Raw genomic sequence first — 23,042 nt, forward strand, 5'->3', positions numbered from 1 at the left:
ATCATAAAGGTAATTCACTCCATGGTCTAGAAATCCAAATCTTTGCTGATGGCACCATCGACATAGCTAGTTGTTCACCTCTAGAATTCTGGTCCACCTCCTTATCCCATGGCCATCCACTGGGAGGATGGATGAGAAGACTACCTGTGCTTCACCGTCTTCCTTCACATTCTTTCCAAGGTCTTTAAAGTCTCTGCAGATGATTGCAGGTTCCTTCTTGCAGTGTCATTTGTCCCTACATGTATTAGTAGGAATGTTTGGTGTTCTGTAGAACTGAAGAGTCTTGACAGCCTATCAGACACATCTTTGATTTGTGCAACTGGAAGACAGCACACCTCTCATGAGGTTATGTCACGTCTGCAGACAACTTCTTCTGTTCCTCCTAATAGGGAATCCCTACAACAAGGACTCTCCTTTTCTTCTTCACAACACTTATTTTTCTCCATCCAAGAGGATTCTGAGTACCTACACTATTCTTTGCAGGCAAAGTTCTTCATTGTTCTCCTGCGTGAGAGCCTGGTACCTGAGCAGTATGGTTGCTGACTCACTCCTGATCTTCCTGTTTCTTTGGGTCGCATGCTTCTATTCCTCTGCTTCTGCAGGTACACTAAAAGAGTTACTTTTGCTCTGTCAAGAAAATCCTCATCTCCCTTAAAGGGGTTCTGTGAGTGAAACATTTTTTTGCTGTGCTCTGCATCCTGCCCTGCTTCCCTGTACATTCCAACCTGTTGAAAGAAAACAGTTAAAAAAACAAAGTAAACTTACCTAATTCCATTGTATTTCTCCCCTCCCTTGTTTACCTGCCGTGTGAGGGGTCATCTCCCATCGGCTCCTGCGCGCTGACTCCGAACTGGCCGCATCTAACCTCTAACATCCTTGGAGAGTAAACAGTAAGTGCGCAAGCACACTGGGAAGTGGGATGCATGCACATTCACCGTCGACTCTCCAAGGATGTCAGAGGTTATATGCGGCCAGGCCAATCAGTGGGCGATACGTCACTTGTGATGCATCAACCACTGACCCGGGCAGCAGTACTTGCCATCTGGCAGTGGTCAAAGCCATGGCAGAAGCTGGAACTTTGCCAGCTTCTGCACTGCGATAGAAACGCTGCCGGAGGGACATCAGGAGAGCAGCAGGTTCCTGGTAAACAGCCTGGTAAGGTACAGGTGAGTATAATTTTTTTTATTTTGCTGACAGAGCCCCTTTAAGGAGTTACAATGTAGCTATTCTCTCCTGAAGACTTTGCACCTTTTTCTCCAATAGAGACACAAGCTTGAATTTCTGTCAGGTGATGTTTAGTTTTTCCTCTGGTAGGTCTGTAACCATATAGCATACGTTACAGCTCACCATATGGCTACTCTCCCCTTTCATGTTGCAAATACAGTTACTCCCCTACTTGCGAACAGGTTCCGTTCCAGGAACCTGTTCGCAAGTCCGTTTGTTCGCAAGTCGAACAAATGGTTGTATGGAGCGGGATCGCGGGTGGATCCCACTCCATACAACGTCGGGTGCCGGCTGTTCTTACAGCGGGCACCCGGCGGCAGCAGTTCCGACGAGCTGTGCCGCTTGTCGGAACAGTTAACACTTTAAATACCGCTCTGCCGCCGGGTGCCCGCTGTAAGAAACAGCCTGCACCCGACGTTCAGGGGGCCCATACAGCGTCCCACGATGAGATCGCGGGACGCTGTGTGGTTGCTAGGCAGCCGGGGACCTCCTGAAAGGTCCCAGGGCTGCCTATGCAGAGTGCCCATCAAGCGCATGGCTTGATTGGCACTCTGCATAGACAGCCCTAGGGCCTTTCAGAAGGCCCTCGGCTGCCTAGCAACCGCGATCTGACCGGACAGGCTTCTATCAGGCTTGATAGAAGCCTGCCCGGTCCCTGCACAGTATGATGTAATGCCATAGCATTGCATCATACTGTGCAGGACAGATAGTTCTTATCTTGCGAAATTCGTAAGTCGAATGTTCGCAAGTCAGGGACTATCTGTAGTCAGAATTCTTGTAATGATATTTAACTTCTAAGATGTTACGAGACCCGACTAAAGCCAACAATTGTCCTACTCACAGCGACTCTTCGCTCTTCCCACACGTAGTGTAACCAGTGTATAAACTATTTATTGAATATTTCGTTTTCAGATATTAGATCCTAAATGCAGTGCCTAAAATTTATTTTTACAAAATGTGATGTGTTCTACTTTTCAGACTGTTTTTGCTTATGATCTCTTAAATGTTAGAAAAATATATGATTATATCAACATTGCATTTTCCTTGATTTAAAAACCTAAAAAGGATATCACTAGAGATGAGCGAGCACCAAAATGCTCGGGTGCTCGTTACTCGAGACGAATTTTTCGCGATGCTCGAGGGTTCGTTTTCGAGTAACGAACCCCATTGAAGTCAATGGGCGACTCGAGCATTTTTGTATATTGCCGATGCTCGCTAAGGTTTTCATTTGTGAAAATCGGGGCAATTCAAGAAAGTGATGGGAACGACACAGAAACGGATAGGGCAGGCGAGGGGCTACATGTTGGGCTGCATATGAAGTTCACAGGTCCCACTATTAAGCCACAATAGCAGCAAGAGTGGGCCCCCCCCCAACAACTTTAACATCTGAAAAGCCCTCATTAGCAATGCATACCTTAGCTAAGCACCACACTACCTCCAACAAAGCACAATCACTGCCTGCATGACACTCCGCTGCCACTTCTCCTGGGTTACATGCTGCCAAATCCCCCCCCCCCACGACCCAGTGTCCACAGCGCACACCAAACTGTCCCTGCCCAGCCTTCAGCTGCCCTCATGCCACGCCACCCTCATGTCTATTTATAAGTGCGTCTGCCACAGGAAAAGCAGGCACACACTGCAGAGGGTTGGCACGGCTAGGCAGCGACCCTCTTTAAAAGGGGCAGGGCGATAGCCCACAATGCTGTACAGAAGCAATGAGAAATCCAATCCTGTGCCACCTCCATCTGGAGCTGCACACGTGGGCATAGCAATGGGGAACCTATGTGCCACACACTATTCATTCTGTCAAGGTGTCTGCATGCCCCAGTCAGACACAGGCAGGTACAACTCCGCAATGGGAATTCCGTGTGCACCCACAGCATGGGTGGCTCCCTGGAACCCACCGGCGGTACATAAAAATATCCCATTGCATTGCCCATCACAGCTGAGGTAGTAATGTCATGTTTAATGCAGGTGGGCTTTGGCCCACACTGCATGCCCCAGTCAGACTGGGGTTCTTTAGAAGAGGAAACAGATGCATTTACAACTCCCTGTGGACCCACAGCATGGGTGGGTGCCAGGAAGCCACCGGCGGTACATAAATATATCCCATTGCATTGCCCAACACAGCTGAGGTAGTAATGTCATGTTTAATGCAGGTGGGCTTCGGCCCACACTGCATGCCCCAGTCAGACTGGGGTTCTTTAGAAGTGGAAACAGATGCATTTACAACTCCCTGTGAACCCACAGCATGGGTGGCTCCCTGGAACCCACCGGCGGTACATAAATATATCCCATTGCATTGCCCAACACAGCTGAGGTACTAATGTCATGTTTAATGCAGGTGGGCTTCGGCCCACACTGCATGCCCCAGTCAGACTGGGGTTCTTTAGAAGTGGAAACAGATGCATTTACAACTCCCTGTGGACCCACAGCATGGGTGGGTGCCAGGAAGCCACCGGCGGTACATAAATATATCCCATTGCATTGCCCAACACAGCTGAGGTAGTAATGTCATGTTAAATGCAGGTGGGCTTCGGCCAGACTGGGGTTCTTTAGAAGTGGAAACAGATGCATTTACAACTCCCTGTGGACCCACAGCATGGGTGGGTGCCAGGAAGCCACCGGCGGTACATAAATATATCCCATTGCATTGCCCAACACAGCTGAGGTAGTAATGTCATGTTTAATGCAGGTGGGCTTCGGCCCACACTGCATGCCCCAGTCAGACTGGGGTTCTTTAGAAGTGGAAACAGATGCATTTACAACTCCCTGTCGACCCACAGCATGGGTGGCTCCCTGGAACCCACCGGCGGTACATAAAAATATCCCATTGCATTGCCCAACACAGCGGATGTAACGTCAGCTGTAATGCAGGTGGGCTAACAATTCATTTGATTACACTGTAGGCGAGGGCCCACAAAAATTGCTGTATCAACAGTACTAATGTACATCCGAAAAATTGGCCATGGCCAACCAAGAGGGCAGGTGAAACCCATTAATCGCTTTGGTTAATGTGACTTAATTGGTAACTACCGTATATACCGGCGTATAAGGCGACGGGGCGTATAAGACGACCCCCCAACTGTCACCTTATACGCCGGTATACAGTGGAGAAAAAAAAAAATTCATTACTCACCTCCCCCGGCGTTCTGTCGCGCTCCGGCAGGATGTCGCTCGCTCCTCGTCCCCGGCGCAGCATTGCTTTCTGAATGCGGGGCTTGAAATCCCCGCTTCCAGAAAGCTAATACACACGCCGGCAGCCATGACATAATTGAATGGCTGTGATTGGCTAAAACACACGTGGCTTCAGCCAATCACACTATTCAATGACATCATTGAATGGCTGTGATTGGCTAAAACACACGTGGCTTCAGCCAATCACACTATTCAATGACATCATTGAATGGGTGTGATTGCTAACACGTGCGCCTTCAGCCAATCACAGCCATTCAATGCTGTCATGGCTGCCGGCGTGTGTACTAGCTTTCTGGAAGCGGGGATTTCAAGCCCCGCATTCAGAAAGCAATGCTGCGCCGGGGACGAGGAGCGAGCGACATCCTGCCGGAGCGCGACAGAACGCCGGGGGAGGTGAGTAATGAAATTTTTTTTTTTTACACTTTTTTTTTTTTGTATTACCGGCGCATAAGACGACCCCCGACTGCAGAGCAGATTTTTCGGGGTTCAAAAGTCGTCTTATACGCCGGTATATACGGTAGGCCAGGAGGCAGCCCAGTTAAAATAAAAATTGGTGGAGGTGAAAGTTTCAACGCTTTAATGAGCATTGAAACGTATAAAAATTGTTTAGAAAAATTATATGACTGAGCCTTGTGGGCCTAAGAAAAATTGCCCGTTCGGCGTGATTATGTGAGGTTTCAGGAGGAGGAGCAGAAGGAGGAGGAGGAATATTATACACAGATTGATGAAGCGAAAAGGTCCCCGTTTTTGATGGGGATACAGAACGATGCTTCCATCCGCGGGTGCAGCCTACGTATTGTTTAGGTATCGCTGCTGTCCGCTGGTGGAGAAGAGAAGTCTGGGGAAATCCAGGCTTTGTTCATCTTGATGAGTGTTAGCCTGTCGGCACTGTCGGTTGACAGGCGGGTACGCTTATCTGTGATGATTCCCCCAGCCGCACTAAACACCCTCTCTGACAAGACGCTAGCCGCAGGACAAGCAAGCACCTGCAGGGCATACAGCGCGAGTTCAGGCCACGTGTCCAGCTTCGACACCCAGTAGTTGTAGGGGGCAGAGGCGTCACGGAGGACGGTCGTGCGATCGGCTATGTACTCCCTCACCATCCTTTTGCAGTGCTCCCGCCAACTCAGCCGTGACTGGGGAGCGGTGACACAGTCTTGCTGGGGAGCCATAAAGCTGTCAAGGGCCTTAAAGAGTGTTGGTCTGCCTGAGCTGTACATGCTGCCTGATCTCCGCGCCTCCCCTGCTACCTGGCCCTCGGAACTGCGCCTTCGGCCACTAGCGCTGTCGTATGGGAATTTTACCATCAGTTTGTCCGCCAGGGTCCTGTGGTATAGCAACACTCTCGAACCCCTTTCCTCTTCGGGAATGAGAGTGGAAAGGTTCTCCTTATACCGTGGGTCGAGCAGTGTGTACACCCAGTAATCCGTAGTGGCCAGAATGCGTGTAACGCGAGGGTCACGAGAAAGGCATCCTAACATGAAGTCAGCCATGTGTGCCAGGGTACCTGTACGCAACACATGGCTGTCCTCACTAGGAAGATCACTTTCAGGATCCTCCTCCTCCTCCTCAGGCCATACACGCTGAAAGGATGACAGGCCAGCAGCATGTGTACCCTCACCAGTGGGCCAAGCTGTGTCTTCCCCCTCCTCCTCCTCCTCCTCACCGCGCTGAGATATAGACAGGAGGGTGCTCTGACTATCCAGCGACATACTGTCTTCTCCCGACTCTGTTTCCGAGTGCAAAGCGTCTGCCTTTATGGTTTGCAGGGAACTTCTCAAGAGGCATAAAAGAGGAATGGTGACGCTAATGATTGCAGCATTGCCGCTCACCACCTGGGTAGACTCCTCAAAGTTTCGAAGGACCTGGCAGATGTCTGCCAACCAGGCCCACTCTTCTGAAAATAATTGAGGAGGCTGACTCCCACTGCACCACCCATGTTGGAGTTGGTATTCCACTATAGCTCTACGCTGCTCATAGAGCCTGGCCAACATGTGGAGCGTAGAGTTCCACCGTGTGGGCACGTCGCACAGCAGTCGGTGCACTGGCAGATTAAACCGATGTTGCAGGGTGCGCAGGGTGGCAGCGTCCGTGTGGGACTTGCGGAAATGTGCGCAGAGTCGGCGCACCTTTCCGAGCAGGTCTGACAAGCGTGGGTAGCTTTTCAGAAAGCGCTGAACCACCAAATTAAAGATGTGGGCCAGGCATGGCACGTGCGTGAGGCTGCCGAGCTGCAGAGCCGCCACCAGGTTACGGCCGTTGTCACACACGACCATGCCCGGTTGGAGGCTCAGCGGCGCAAGCCAATGGTCGGTCTGCTCTGTCAGACCCTGCAGCAGTTCGTGGGCCGTGTGCCTCCTATCTCCTAAGCTGAGTAGTTTCAGCACGGCCTGCTGACGCTTGCCCACCGCTGTGCTGCCACGACGCGCGACACACGACTGCTGGCGTCGTGCTGCTGCTGCTGACACATCTTGATTGCGAGACAGAGGTTGCGTTGGAGGAGGAGGAGGGTGCTTTAGTGGAGGAAGCATATACCGCCGCAGATACCACCACCGAGCTGGGGCCCGCAATTCTGGGGGTGGGAAGGACGTGAGCGGTCCCAGGCTCTGACTCTGTCCCAGCCTCCACTAAATTCACCCAATGTGCTGTCAGGGAGATATAGTGGCCCTGCCCGCCTGTGCTTGTCCACGTGTCCGTTGTTAAGTGGACCTTGGCAGTAACCGCGTTGGTGAGGGCACGTACAATGTTGCGGGAGACGTGGTCGTGCAGGGCTGGGACGGCACATCGGGAAAAATAGTGGCGACTGGGAACTGAGTATCGCGGGGCCGCCGCCGCCATCATACTTTTGAAGGACTCCGTTTCCACAACCCTATACGGCAGCATCTCCAGGCTGATAAATTTGGCTACGTGCACGTTTAACGCTTGAGCGTGCGGGTGTGTGGCGGCGTACTTGCGCTTGCGCTCCAACACTTGCGCTAGCGACGGTAGGACGTTGCGCTGAGAGACATTGGTGGATGGGGCCGAGGACAGCGGAGGTGAGGGTGTGGGTGCAGGCCAGGAGACGGTAGTGCCTGTGTCCTCAGAGCGGGGTTGGATCTCAGTGGCAGGTTGGGGCACAGGGGGAGAGGCAGCGGTGCAAACCGGAGGCGGTGAACGGCCTTCGTCCCACCTTGTGGGGTGCTTGGCCATCATATGTCTGCGCATGCTGGTGGTGGTGAGGCTGGTGGTGGTGGCTCCCCGGCTGATCTTGGCGCGCTAAAGGTTGCACACCACTGTTCGTCGGTCGTCTGCACTCTCAGTGAAAAACTGCCAGACCTTTGAGCACCTCGGCCTCTGCAGGGTGGCATCGCGCGAGGGGGCGCTTTGGGAAACAGTTGGTGGATTATTCGGTCTGGCCCTGCCTCTACCCCTGGACATCGCACTGCCTCTTGCAACCTGCCCTGCTGCTGCCCTTGCCTCCCCCTCTGAAGACCTGTCCTCAGTAGGCGTAGCAAACCAGGTGGGGTCAGTCACCTCATCGTCCTGCTGCTCTTTCTCAGAATCCTCTGTGCGCTCCTCCCTCGGACTTAATGCCCTTACTACTACCTCACTGATAGACAACTGTGTCTCATCGTCATCGGCCTCCTCACCCACTGAAAGGTTCTGAGACAGTTGCCGGAAGTCCCCAGCCTCATCCCCCGGACCCCGGGAACTTTCCAATGGTTGGGCATCAGTGACGATAAATTCCTCTGGTGGGAGAGGAACCACTGCTGCCCAATCTGAGCAGGGGCCCGAGAACAGTTCCTGGGAGTCTGCCCGCTCCTCAGAATGTCTCATTTTCATGGAGTGAGGAGGCTGGGAGGAAGGAGGAGCAGCAGCCAGAGGATTCTGAGTTGCAGCAGTGGACGGCGCAGAACTCTGGGTGGACGATAGGTTGCTGGAAGCACTTTCTGCCATCCACGACAGGACCTGCTCACACTGCTCATTTTCTAATAAAGGTCTACCGCGTGGACCCATTAAATGTGCTATGAATGTGGGGACGCCAGAAACGTGCCTCTCTCCTAATCCCGCAGCAGTCGGCTGCGATACACCTGGATCAGGAGCTCGGCCTGTGCCCACACCCGGACTAGGGCCTCCGCGTCCTCGGCCGCGCCCACGTCCTCTAGGCCTACCCCTACCCCTCAGCATGCTGTATTACCAGGAATGCAGAAACACAACACTGTAATTAAATGTGCCGCTTATTGGCCTGTGGTTGCAGGCTGAGTTCGCTTACGGAATGACCGGAAATAATTTGGCGCAAGCCTGCTGTAACACTTAGCTGCCTGCGTATTTATTTTGAGAAATAGTACCCCCAGCAGACACGGACCCAGAACACTGAGCAGAGTGACAGGCAGGCCAAATAGATTTTTTTAAAATCTTTTTTTCAAAAGGACCACTGCGTATATTCAATCTAATATGTCTTCTGGCCCTGCCTACACAATTCTGTCCCTGGACTGTGTGACGGAACTGCAGTGCTGCACTGTTATTAAGTGCAACAGAGCGGTGATTTCAGAGCCAGGAAATAATTTGGCGCAAGCCTGCTGTAACACTTAGTTGCCTGCGTATTTATTTTGAGAAATAGTACCCCCAGCAGACACGGACCCAGAACACTGAGCACAGTGACAGGCAGGCCAAATAGATTTTTTTTAAATCTTTTTTTCAAAAGGACCACTGCGTATATTCAATCTAATATGTCTTCTGGCCCTGCCTACACAATTCTGTCCCTGGAGTATTACTGCAGGGCGCAATGCTCTGCACTGCCGATATACCAAAAAAAAAAAAATGTGCAACACTGCTAAAAGCAGCCTCCACACTACTGCACACGGTTAGATGTGGCCCTAAGAAGGACCGTTGGGGTTCTTGAAGCCTACATTAACTCCTAACACTCTCCCTGCCTAACCACCACTTCTGTCCCTGTAGTATTACTGCAGGGCGCAATGCTCTGCACAGCCGATATAGCAAAAAAAAAAAAAAGTGCAACACTGCTAACAGCAGCCTCCACACTACTGCACACGGTTAGATGTGGCCCTAAGAAGGACCGTTGGGGTTCTTGAAGCCTACACTAACTCCTAACACTCTCCCTACAGCAGCTCCAGCACGATAGCACTTTCCCTCAGCTAAGTCACAACGCATCTGAGGCGAGCCGCGGGAGGGGCCGATTTTTATACTCGGGTGACACCTGATCTCGCCAGCCACTCACTGCAGGGGGGTGGTATAGGGCTTGAACGTCGCAGGGGGAAGTTGTAATGCCTTCCCTGTTTTTCAATTGGTCAGAAAAGCGCGCTAATGTCTCAGAGAGGAAAGTGAAAGTAACTTGAACATCGTGTGGTACTCGTTATGAGTAACGAGCATCTCGAACACGCTAATACTCGAACGAGTATCAAGCTCGGACGAGTACGTTCGCTCATCTCTAGATATCACATATTTACGTAATTTAGGTAAGATTGGGGTGTGATATAGAGACTGGCAGGTCGTCAGCCATTTTGTGTGTGTGTCAGGCCCAGCCATATCATCATCCATGTTGTGCCACTGTTGTCCCATTCGGGCCTTGAGTAGTGAGAATGCAGTATAAGTTTCCAGTTATCCCCCCTCCACCTATTACTCCATCCTGCCTATGGATATTCGCATTTAGAAGGCTACTGTGTGACATTCCCCTGGACGAGAGCTGTATTCTGTGTAAATAACCCCTTTCTCTCTATTCCCACCTGTATCTGTTGGTGTAGAAATAATCGTGTGTCCATGTATTTGTAATGAAGTCTTAGAAATATCATTCAACTAGAAGATGGCTTCTCGCAGACACCAAAGCCAAAATTCATATTAGGGAAAATCTTTTAATAAGAGTTATTAGTTGTGTGAAGGTCTTAGCCTGATATGAATTATATTTTCAGACTTAGGCGGGCTAACTGAACAAAACACACCTTAACATATTGTGGTGCATGGCCCTGAACACACCTAAATGGCATATCTGCGTACCTGGGCATAATTTACGTATCATGCTTGGTATCACTGAATAGATAAAATCATCACCAGTAATATGCCAGGCACAAATTCCGAATTGGAGGAACACTTGTGGATATGTGGGAAAAAAAATGGAGAATTATGATTTTTCCACAAGGGATGCATGTCCCCCCAATGCCAACCCTCATAAATGACATCAGAGGGGGCGGAGGAAGGTGTGTCCTGAGGGAAGCTTTAAAAACTGGGTCATTAGAAAGTGATTGTCAGACCTTTGGAGATACACCCCAGTGTAAGCACTTTCCCATTGCTTCAGTTACTCAGCACGACCAGCAATTCTCCTGATATCCAACCCGGAATCTTTCTATTATCCCTGTTTTATTTTTAGTACTGTTTGTGTGTATACTTCTGGGTAACAACCTTTCTGTATATCCTTTGTGTGTGTGTGTGTATATATATATATATATATATATATACATATATATATTTGCACTGCTACCCTTCTTTTAGAATAAATCTGCAATTTGTTAGTCAAGCCTTGTCCGTTTTAAAACGAACCATAACTCTGAAAATTAAGTTCTTAATTAGAGAAGAACGAACGTACTAGGATAAGCACTACTCGTCCGAGTAATGTGCTTTATCCGAGTATCTCTCCGCTCGTCCTGAAAGATTCGGGGCGCTCCGCTGCTGACAGGTGAGTCGCAGCGGGGAGCGGGGCAGAGCGGGCGGGAGAGAAGGAGAGAAAGATCTCCCCTCCGTTCCTCCCGGCTCTCCCCTGCAGCTCCCCGCTCCGCAGCGCTTCCCGAATCTTTCAGGACGAGCAGAGAGGTACTCGGATAAAGCACATTACTCGGACGAGTAGTGCTTATCCGAGTACGTTCGCTCATCTCTATTCTTAATTCATAGTCCAGGTTCCAGCTTACCGGTGACATACAAGTTGTTGGTGGCAGCGATAGTGTGTGGTTACTGTAGAGTGTGGGAGCCATTAGACTAAATCAGGTGGTGATGTGAGCTTTCGTTTCGCATGCGTGCATAAGCCTGTGAAAGCTGGGTATAAATTAGCCTGTATTCTAATGACTCCGCGCTTACAGCCCTGCTAGAGTGATCGATCAAGGCTCTGCCGTGACAAGTTGGTAGCGGCAAGTGCACTTGGATTAGTCGATCCGTAGCACAGGGTTTTTCTTTACCCAGTAAATTGAATTCGGATTGCAGAAACACCAAAGTTAGCTGCTATGGGTTAAGCACTGCCTTTTCTGATAAATACATGCCATTTTTCTTCTTATTTCTTAATACACACACAGGCCAAGACTCCACTGATCTTAAGTGGATAACCCCAATCCTGTTGTCTAAAAGATTAAACCACGATTTATAAACTACAGAGTGCATTTTCATTGTATCAATAGGAGCAAAAAGTCTTGAATTTTATGGGATCATCCTGTATCATGTACCGTCTTCACATGGTGATAGCAGGCATTTAATATTTTTGGACTATAAATTCACTAAAACTCATTGAGCAGCGAGGCTCTCATTTCAAGCCATCTGATAGGTTGCCAGCAATAGGAATGAAGCAGGGGGTAAATTTTTCTGTATTGCGTGGTTTAAAAAAGTGAAAATTAAAATAATTACCTGCAGATCTCCCATTGGGGCAGTTCTTGTGGGATATGTAATGCTGACCGCACATCAGGGTTGTTCAGGTAGGTAGTGAGGTCTGTGCCATTCATACAAGGAACACCCATTGATATCGGCTTGTTTAACCGAGACGCATCCTTCAGCCTCTGTTGAATGTAAAAAAAATTTTGAAACTTAGGGCTTATTCAGATGACCGAATGCAGAAATACGCGTGTCTGAGCATAGTATTGTACTTTTTGCGTATACAGGACCACTTCACACATGCATAGCACACTCTTTTCGTGTATTAAAAGCCTAACGAGGTCCAGATATGTTTTCTTTGCATTTTGTGCAGTTTCACATTTTCCCTTGCATATTTGCGCACCTCTTTTTTCCACTCATGTGAATAAACCTATTGAGATTAAGGGGTTCTCTTCTCTATTTATCGCATGTATATTTTACGTGCACAAAAGCATGCGCAAATACAGTCGTGTGAAGAAGCCCCTAAGTGGAGTCATTACTGAGGATACACTCATAAATACAAAGTCATGATCAGATGTGATGGTTCTTCCTCATGTTTACCTAATATCATCTATGTACCTACTGACTATTTGGTGTTTTGCCTTCATATACGTACCTTACTGAATTCAGAATGACTTTGAATAGACAATGTCCCCGGGTGATAGGCTTTAATATGGTCCCCATAGTCTCTGCAGAAAGAAAAGATACGTGGCCCATCATACAGCAGAACATCACTGATCTTATCTACATTATTTGATCCTGATGCCAACAATGGGGCACAACATTAGAAAGTACATTATAAAATTACTCTACCCAAAATGCATTTCTGTTTTACAAGGAATCTTGTATTTTGGAGGCTCAGCTTGGGCTGGGGTCTACTTTTTCTAATGAAGGCTCATCTATATATATAAAGGCGAAAACCCTCACTGACTCACTGCCTCACTCACTCAATCACTGACTTGCCACTAATTCTCTAACTTCCCGGTGTCGTACGAACTTGAAATTTGGCACGACCATTCTTTAGGTCCTAAATAGGAAAAGTAAAGGGGTCACAACTCGAATATTCAATGCTAAGTGCAAAAGTAAGCGCACCCCTATGTAATGTATCTAATCTAATTCTCTAACTTCCCGGTGTCCTAAAAACATGAAATTTGGCATGACCATTCCTTGGGTCCTAAGTAGCAAAAGTAAAAAGGTCACAACTTAAATATTCAATGCTACATGCAAAACTATGTGCATTCCTATGTTATGCAACTTCCCAGTGTCATACAAACTTGAAATTTGGCACGACCATACCTTAGATCCTAAATAGAAAAAGTAAAGGGGTTGTAACTTGATTATTCATAAATAATTGCAAAAGTAAGTGACCCCTCCTATGTAATGTACCTCATCTAATTCTCTAACTTTCCAGTGTCCTACAAACTTGAAATTTGGCATGACCTTTGTTTAGGTCCTAAATAAGAAAAGTAAAGGGGTTGCAAGTTCAATAGTCAATTCTAAGCATGAAAAACTGCGAAAATCCACGATATATGAGGTAGTTATTTTCTAAGAAACCAAAAAGCCTAGGTAAAGGATTTGTATACTGAGGAGAATCTAACTCACTTCTATGTGTATACTGAGGAGAATCTACCTCATCTCTACGTGTATATAGTAAGGAGAATCTACCTCACCTCTGTGTGTATATACTGGGAGAATCTAACTGACCTCTGTGTATATGCTGAGGAGAATATACTGAAAGGCTGTAAGGTACATAAGGAAGCGGTCATGAACTGCAGGGATGGAGCATGCCTTTAAGGCTAAGATGAATAAACAAACAATTAGGACAGCGCTCCACAACAAATCCAGTGATATCTTTAAAAGGAATAGATGAAGGGACTCACCAGGTGTGTAGCGGGGTACCCTCCTGGGAACTCCCGCTAACACCTCCACATCCCGCTGGGCATATAATAGCCACTGAAGGATCCTCTCAGTTTTCTTTCTTATCCTGTAGTTACAGGAGAGCTGCTCAGATAGTGTTGTGCCTACTACATACTAGATGCGATACAGATCCAATAAAAATAAAAAACTATATCCAGCACTCGCCAGAAGACAGATGTTCTGACCCTTTAGCCAAAGTATTGGTTAACTTGTTTATTGCAACGCACTCAGGCAACTTTTTCAAGCAAAAACCTGAGAGTAGGTTCTATCCATATATCTGCCGCTGAGGATGTAACACTCAAACAATAAATGCAGACTGGGATAGAACTGGGAATAGAAGTAGAACTGGAACTCTATTTAAGAACCTCATGTAACTCTCCACAAAATGAAGGTATATCCAAGGTGGATTAGGTCATTCAGTGTGAATATAGCCTACTCTACAGTTTACCCCATATTAGGGGAGCCCAGTGTGTCCATGCCACTGAGCTGTAAGTGTCAGCTATTTCTTGGGGGATAGCTTCTGAAAACTCTGGAATACCATCTTATGGCTGTCCTATGAGTGCAGGATTCTTTTGTAACCGTTTTGTTTTCTTTCCTTATTCTATGTGCCAAGAAGTTGTCCCCCTCGAGAGGTTCCAAATAATCCGTGCAACTCTCCTCTGATACAGTGGATGCCACCAGCATAGGAATCAGCAGACTGTGACCCATCCATAGGACCACAGGTGAGGACCTGGTGAACCCGATTGGGTCCAGGTGTCCACACCAGGTGAGTCCTAACCACCTATATTCTGAGGTGCTTTCCCGTATTTTAGTAATTAAAGTATCATGGGATCTAGTATGATGGGATCTATTGGCTTTTCTCAGGTTTACATTTTTTCATGAACAGTACAATGTAGTAGGCTACGCTATTGTTACATTCTGCCCATCAGGGATAATTGGAAGCTGATGGAATCGGAACGCCAGTGTGACAAACTTCTGATACAACATTCTTATTTGTTTGCCCTTTGTGCCACAGCCTGAGACAATATACTATGGTCTCCAATTAGTAGGTTTATGCAAGAGATTTTATTTTCAGGGTATAGAACATACATAAAATATAATAAAATGATCCATGTACCTGATCTCACCAGGTTCACCCTCCACACATGGCTGATAAAGATTATATATATTCAACTTTGCGCCGTATAACGAACTGAAGGCTTGGCCAGTCTAGAAAAAGAATGATAACCACCATCATCTTGATTGCTAATACGGTGATATTTTGCATGTATGTGTATCTTGTGTGATAATGTCTTGCATTAATAAGCAGTATGAGGTTTCCAATTTATTGTATTTGTACATCACTAGCACTTACGACCCAGTATGATTCCTGCCATTTCCAATGCGCATTGTATAATAGCAATATTCATGGAGTGATTGGTGGCACAAAATGTTCGTAATACTTACTTCATCTTCACATCCCTCTTTGCTGGAATTAACAAAATTACAAACTTTCTTTGTACAGCAAGCGTGCTCTAGACGATGCCATGTCCTATATCAAGAATAACAGGACAGAAAAGAAGAATGGGGATGAGACGTATTAGACATGATGTTCTCATATGAAGACCTATCAGTTATTTCCACCATTTTCACATCCCCATAGAATCTAGTGTATATGGAAGTTGCTATGTACACGAAGGCTGCTGAATTGGAAAAGCTGGATCTTTCCTATTCCTTTTACTGCTGGCTAAACATCTGCTGAGCCCACAGAGACTGATATATGCCCTTTAGAAATGTGTGTATGTCAATATTACAAATCAGCATTTAATGGTTCCATAGTAGAGTGCCCATTGTTAAAATTATAGATCTGCGACTAAAAATCTGTTTGATTATTTTCAACTAATTTCCATGTATTTTGGTGTGCTGAAAATGAAAAAAAATTGAAAAACATCCTAGACTTCAGGATTTACCACAAAATGCAAAATTCTCTTCAAATTTAGCAAATGTTTCTCAATTTTTGGTATTCTTTTTAATCTTAGGGTTTTAAACTAAATTTAAAGTCAAAATTAGTATTAATTAATTCACATCAGTGCATTTAAGATATACAATGCCAAAATACATAACTTTCAAAGAAAAGAACTTCCAGAGTGAGATAATGGAAACCAGCATCAACATGTTGCAAGCTGACCGCGCAGGCTCTGACATCCACGGGCTTGATTCAATTTTTTTTCTTACTTCTCGCCTGTGTTACTATTGTATCAACGCCACCAGAAGTATGGGTGGAGACAAAATATAGGGTGCTTGACAGGGCGGTGACACCCTGGAGCTGACAGCTCGTTGCCCCGCTCAGTGTCTGCCGCCATTGCCAGTGATGCAAGCTCTCTGCAGCTGTGGCCGCTGACAGCTCACTCCCCCGCTCAGTGTCTGCCGCCGCTGCCAGTGATGCAAGCTCTTTGCTGCTGTGGCTGCTGACAGCTCACTCCCCCACTCAGTGTCTGCCGCCGCTGCCAGTGACACAGGCTCTCTGCTGCTGTGGCTGCTGACAGCTTGCTCCCCCGCTCAGTGTCTGCCGCCGCTGCCAGTGACGCCAGCTGTCTGCTGCTGTGGCCGCTGACAAATGGATAGTGAGGGAGTAACTCCCACAATCTCTTTGTGTTAGCTGGTCATTCTTAAATCGTGTTTACCCAAGTTAGCGTTATGGCTCCGCGTAAGTGTATTAATTTGCCTGAGAGTTTCTGTTTCATTTGTGCTGAATATACAGTGTTGAAGCAACAGCTGAATATTACAGACTTTGTGAAAAAAGTATACTGCGCATACTTCGGACTAAAACTTGGAGATAAAGATAAAGTTTGGGCGCCTCATAAAGTGTGCAAACGGTGTGTTGAGGACCTCTGAAATTGGTTCAAGGGTAAGAAAAAAGCTTTCCATTATGGGATTCCTATGGTATGGTGAGAGCAAAAGAACCATGGTGACGACTGTTACTTTTGTTCATGCGATGAGAAAGGGTATAATTCCAAATGTAAGCATTTCATTTCATACCCCAATCTTCACTCAGCAATTTGCCCCATCCCCCATGGCACAGATATACCAGTACCCAAGCCCCCTGCTACCTTGGAAGAGATACCTAGCTTCCGATGAAGGTGGAGTCATACCTGAATCAGATGACGAATCAAGTTCTGACTTTGAAGATGATACAAGACCAAAAATTTTTTTCCCAGGAGGAGATGAATGATTTGGTAAGAGACTTGAATCTTCCGAAAGATGCCGCTGAGTTACTCGGTTCAAGGCTTAAAAGCAGGAATTTATTATTGCCAAGAGTGTCTTTTTCATGGTTCAGACATCATGAAAAGGAGTTTATTCCTTACTTTGCCCAGGAAGACAAGTTGGTTTATTGCATTGATGTCGAAGTTTTGATGGGTCAATTCAAAATCCAATATGATTCAACGCAATGACGTCTTTTCATAGATTCTTAAAAATAAGTCTCAAAGCAGTTTTGCTCCACAACAGCGGTCTTTACGCTTCCATCCCTGCAGGTCATTCTGTTCACTTGAAGGAAACCTACGAGAACTTGGAATTGGTTCTTCGTAAACTTAAATATGAAGGCCACAGTTGGCAAGTGTGTGGGGATTTAAAGGTCTTGTGCATGCTGCTCAGGCAACAAGCTGGATATACCAAATACCCTTGTTTTCTGTGTCTATGGGACAGTCGAGACCGACAAAATCACTGGAGTAAGAAGAGTTGGCAGCTGAGGGTGCTCTCAGTTGGTCAAAAAAATATCCTCCGAGAAACTCTGGTACCTCCACATAAAGTTTTTCTACCACCTCTCCATATAAAATTGGGATTGATGAAGCAATTCATGAAATCACTTCCAAGAGCTGGAGAATGCTTCAAATATTTGGTCACCAAGTTTCCAGGCCTCTCTGATGGATTCTCAAAAAGAAGGGTGGATTGCATTTAAAGAGGTCATAGAGAAATTTTTAGGCAATAAGAAAGATCCTGACTACAAAAAGATCGTCGGACAAAAGCTGAAAGCATTTCAAGCTTTAGGTTACCTGATGATTGTGAAAGTGCATTTTCTCCAATCTCACCTTGACTACTTTCCTGAAAATTTGGCAGCTGTGAGTAAAGAACAAGGTGAACGATTCCACCAGGACGTTAAAGAGATGGAAAGAAGATACCAGGGAAAAGGGAGCATTCCAATGATGGCAGACTACTGTTGGATGTCTCAGAGAGACATTCCAGATGCTACTCACAAGCGTAAATGTACCAAGAGGAGCCTCACAAGGAAGAAGAAAAAATATTGTAGTGTGTTTTAGTGAGCTCATTTCAGTTCAAAAATTATTTTCATGTAAAATTTGTAATTAAAAATTAATTTTATAAGTCTATTTTCTTTTATTTTGAGGTATTGCCTTTTTTAACATAGATAACGGAATTGACAGGAAATGTGATGTCCTATGACAAAACAGAGGTCATTTTTGGATTCAGCATACCAAAAAATATAAAGATTACATGGAATAACCAAAACAGCTCTTAAAAAATGTTTTTTTGCAGACCGTGTAATCACTTAATTTAGGTGATACTCAAGGGTATCATAGTCTTATCAATCAAGTATGCCTAATTATTATATAGACGATGCATCAGAGAAGAGTACACATCTTATGGATTCCATAAACATTTGGCCCCCCCAAACATTGTGGTATGTTCCACACATGCTGTATTACCATGATAGTCTAAGTTAGAAGCATTGCTCCCTGGGAAAAAAATTATGCTTCATATAATACAGACCAATGAGGGCCTTCGTGTGAAGCCGTATAGTTTTTATGCGTGATGAAGTATGCAGGTTCTCCCCATAGTTGTGCAAGTTTAGTAATTATCCAGCTTCTCCAGTATCAATTAATTGGTACAAGAACATGTAGCCAGATCTACAGTAGGATGAAGGGTCACATAGATATAGGAGTACTGGCATGGGAGCAAGTTTTGTACAGGGCAGTAAGAGTGCACTGTACAGTATCTACAGACAGATGAAATGAACATATAGGCAACCTCTATATACACACTTAACAGGTCTTCACTTTACACTCACTTCACATCCAACAGACCATGGTAATATAAAAAATATGCAAGGGAGTTGTAGTCCAATAGATAATCTGTGATCCCATTTCCTATAGCGAGGCCCTGAAATTGAAAGATTAAAAATTTTTTTTAAAACGCTCGTATTATAATCTCTTAGAAACTGTCATCCCTTCCCCGCACCATCAGGATCCCTAATGCCACATTTTTAAAACTGTCTGTGTCGGGAAGGGAATGTAAGGCAGTGGAGCACCTCACTTATAGGAACGAGCTGCCTCTTCAACGCTGTTACAAGTGGCACAACTAAGCCCCGCCCCTTGGTGAATCGACCAGTATGTCACCATTTTTGACAGTAAAGTAGAAGGGTCCCGGTATAAAACAGCAGCAGGCGCCACCTTGACAGAGTTAGAGTGGCATTGCATTTATAAACTTTTAGATGTGTGCACTGTCTCATAATGTTAGGTCAATAAAAGGGAGAAATGGAGAGTCCCTTTATAGTTGACCATATAGTTTACATCACTTATATGTTCTACTAATACTTAAATTTAAATAAATATATATATATATATATATATATATATATATATATATATATAAAATGTCTTCTTACCTTCAACTTTATACTGCTGTCTTTTTCAACCTCCACTGCCAGAGCAGGAACATAAAAGCCCCCATAACTCTCCCCTGTTATGTAAAAATCATTTTCAACGAACTCCGGGTAGAGGCGAAAAAAATCCTTCAGGGCCATGTAGTTGTCCCGAGCAGTCTGGGAAAGAAGTACGGAAGAGAGGTCATGTAGGCACACCCTCCCTGTATTCTTTGTATAGGTAGTGTAGCAGGGTGTATGCGCTTTATGTCCGCTGTAATGAACTTGCAGTCAGGTGTTAGTGAAATATCATAGATTACCATAGTCTCCAGGAAGTAATGAAGTACAGAGCCTTTCCTAGAGAGTGATAGGCAGACAGATACAGAGTCTCATTTGTCTATTGAGTGTGTTTTCTGCCTTACTTAAGCCTCCAGGAGTAGAATAGGGCTGTCATTAACTTATCTCCCTCTGCTGACTCTGTTCCAGTCTATACAGTAAAGTTGACAAGTGAGATCCAGAAAACTGAAAATGGCAGCTTATTGTGTGTTTTTGTTGTATGACTAGTGTGAAAACTAGTTTCTAATTATATTTTCCCATGATTATACAAATGAATAGCAGATAGACACAAGCTCCTACCTGTGCATCACCTGTGGTATAATTTTTGTCATCAGAATAGGAAAATCCAACTCCAGCAGGGGATTCCAGATAGATAACATTCGCAATCTAAAACATTAAATGAGAAAAAAAGGCAAAAGCAAAATGTTTGTAGCAAGGTGATTTGTTTGCTACTACTGCTGCCTTAGTGCTCCATGTTCCTGGTATGAAAGCTAACCTCATCATCTACATGATGTCCCTGCTGATTGTCTGGGTTAGACTCTATCCACATGGTGTGTTTCCGAGGCATACAACTGTATGATCGCATAAAGACGATACATACTACAAGCACAACAGGCTGCGCTTTTCTGTACAGCATATAAAAGGCACACCGAAGTATACCAGCCTAGTCATAGCGTGCCAAAGGGACACATTTATAAGTATACGATCACATTGGTATATGCAATTTGAGTGATTCTGTATATAATACTGCATAAAACCCAAACCACAAACTACAAAGGTAAAAGTAATCTGCTCACCTAGTAACTGCTAAACTATTGGCAATGACAAAGAACCTGTTGCTGCACAGCTTAGATATGAAAGCAGCCTATCATGCAATATCTATATATATATATAAAATAGGATGTATGTATGTATGTGTGTATGTGCCACCATAACTCATGAACGCCTGAAGCAATTTCAAGCAAACTTGGTATATATATATATATCTCATCCCATGGGGACAAATTTGCTGGTGGGAAGGGGGGTGGGAATGACAGTCCCACTACCCCTGGGGGGGAGGTGAGGTATGCTAGAATTGCACTTGAGCAGATGGTTTTTATTCCACAGTCTTTTCTAACACAGATGACTTCCTCATCATCATACACTAATCTATTACACAGACGACCTCCTCCTTATCATACACTAATCTATTACACAGACGACTTCCTCCTCCTCAAATACTAATATATTACACAGACCTCCTGCTCCTCAGATAATAATATCTTAGACAGACAACCTCCTCCTCTGCTCCAACTACCGCACAGCTTCCCACCAGCACTAAGCCACTATGCACCACACAGTAATGAGCCCAGCACCCACCCTTATGAAATCTGACCAAGAGGAAATCTGTGTTGCCCATAGCAACCAATCACATCACAGCTTTCATTTTACCTCAGCAGTATAACAAGTGGAAGCTGAGCTGTGATTGGTTGCTATTGGCAGAAAAAATTACTGGGGAAATCGTGAGTTTTTGATTTTTAATTACGCCAGTATTACACAGACCTCCTGCTCCTCAAATAATAATATCTTACACAGACAACTTCCTCCTCCTCAAATACTAATATTACACAGACGACCTTATATACCAATATATTACGCAGATGACCTCCTCCTCATATACTAATATATTACACAGATGACCTCTTCCTCCTCATATACTAATACATGAAATCAGTACACACATATATATATATTCACACACACATAAAATACACAGGCAATGCCGGGGTAATCAGATAGTACAATATAAAATGAAGATGACATTCCACTACACATGAGAAAGGGCAAAATCTTGATAGCTAAATAGGCTATACAACAGACCATGAGAATTATCACCTTATTCCAGGAATGCTCATTGTACTTCAGGGTCCGGCCATCTGGCTGAATCTATCATAAAGATAAATAGGATGATGATAAGTCTAAATTCTTTGAAATCACTAAAACTACATGTTCTGGAAGAATCTACTAAACTCACCAAGAATGGACCGTGCTCTGTTAAGAATCCATCGAGACTGCTGCAGCCAGGACCTCCATTCAGCCACAAGACCAAAGGACAAGACTTGGGGTCATCCTGACACTCCACAAACCTGCAGAGAGAAAGATAGTGAAGATAGATGGAGAACAGGGCTGGCGGGGTATTGTTCATTGACAACTCACCAGTAATGGAGCTTTTTTCCACCCGATACATCGAGGAATCCAGAAAACTGTCGAAATGAGGGTGGGTTACTCAGACCAGGAAGGTTGAAGACTTCATCTTTCTCAGGAGCAGCTTCTGCTGGAAGTACATCCAGAAACAGAGCACAAAGCAACAGTGGAAACATCTGTAATACCAGAGAAGAAATAGTAGATACAAGAGAAAAAAATGCTGCACCTTCCCGTCGCCTCAAACATCAATCCCAAAGTCAACTTTACACATCTACAAAATGTGCTCCATCTAGTATAATGCCATAAGCTTAAGATATACATAGACACCTTACATATTTGTTGGCAGATGCCGCCAATTGGGGTTTAACCAGCAGACAATCCAATGTCTATAGGTTGTCTTGAGTTGGCCATACATGAGAGAAGAGCCCACTGACAATCTCATGTGTATGAGGGTCCGTCAACTGTCCCTTAAAGTCAGATGTCAGGCAGAGAAAGAAATCAAGCATTTTGGATTCTTTGCTCCCGTTACTTCTCTTCACTGAAATTGTGAAGTTAACAGAAATAGCGATCGTCCAGATGGGCGACTGACCGGCAGCTATCGCATGTGTGTGTCTGGATCTAGACATAAGATTGTTAATAAAATATTTACAGTCCTCACCATCTCCTTGTCTTGGTCTCAGCACAGTATGACTTAAGTGCTAAAAAAGTAAGCCTTTATAAGCAGCCGCACATGACAATACCCGTTATCAGTCATATGCAGAGAAACCACTAAACACTTTCATATCTTTACCGGATTCAAACGAATCAGAAAATTAATAAGCAGAGTAATTAGTCTATGCATAAAAGTTGTCCAGTTTTGTCACATACAGTGTTAATATATCAGGTCATCTGAGCAGTATCCATGTTATCTCATCAGAGACGTTATGATGTGACTGATAAGCAAGAC

The 23,042-nt window shown here is 45.4% G+C and overlaps 1 protein-coding gene across 1 annotated transcript in view; it reads right to left on the reverse strand.

Annotated features, from left to right (window-relative positions):
- The window catches only part of LOC136588068 (lysosomal protective protein-like), a 34,220-nt gene extending 11,450 nt beyond the window's left edge, over positions 1-22,770 (reverse strand). Inside the window, exons 1-11 of the mRNA XM_066586977.1 lie at positions 22,755-22,770; positions 22,109-22,272; positions 21,927-22,038; positions 21,788-21,838; positions 20,213-20,299; positions 19,601-19,756; positions 19,004-19,095; positions 15,388-15,472; positions 15,059-15,150; positions 12,641-12,713; positions 12,022-12,170 (exon numbers count right to left, since the gene is read on the reverse strand). Of these exons, the coding sequence (XP_066443074.1) occupies positions 12,022-12,170; positions 12,641-12,713; positions 15,059-15,150; positions 15,388-15,472; positions 19,004-19,095; positions 19,601-19,756; positions 20,213-20,299; positions 21,788-21,838; positions 21,927-22,038; positions 22,109-22,272; positions 22,755-22,757 (1,064 nt within the window). The 5' untranslated portion in view covers positions 22,758-22,770. The remainder of the gene's footprint in view (positions 1-12,021; positions 12,171-12,640; positions 12,714-15,058; positions 15,151-15,387; positions 15,473-19,003; positions 19,096-19,600; positions 19,757-20,212; positions 20,300-21,787; positions 21,839-21,926; positions 22,039-22,108; positions 22,273-22,754) is intronic.
- Between the last annotated feature and the right edge of the window lie 272 nt (positions 22,771-23,042).

This window comes from Eleutherodactylus coqui, chromosome 13 (genome assembly GCF_035609145.1).
Source record: "Eleutherodactylus coqui strain aEleCoq1 chromosome 13, aEleCoq1.hap1, whole genome shotgun sequence".
Classification (NCBI taxonomy): domain Eukaryota; kingdom Metazoa; phylum Chordata; class Amphibia; order Anura; family Eleutherodactylidae; genus Eleutherodactylus; species Eleutherodactylus coqui.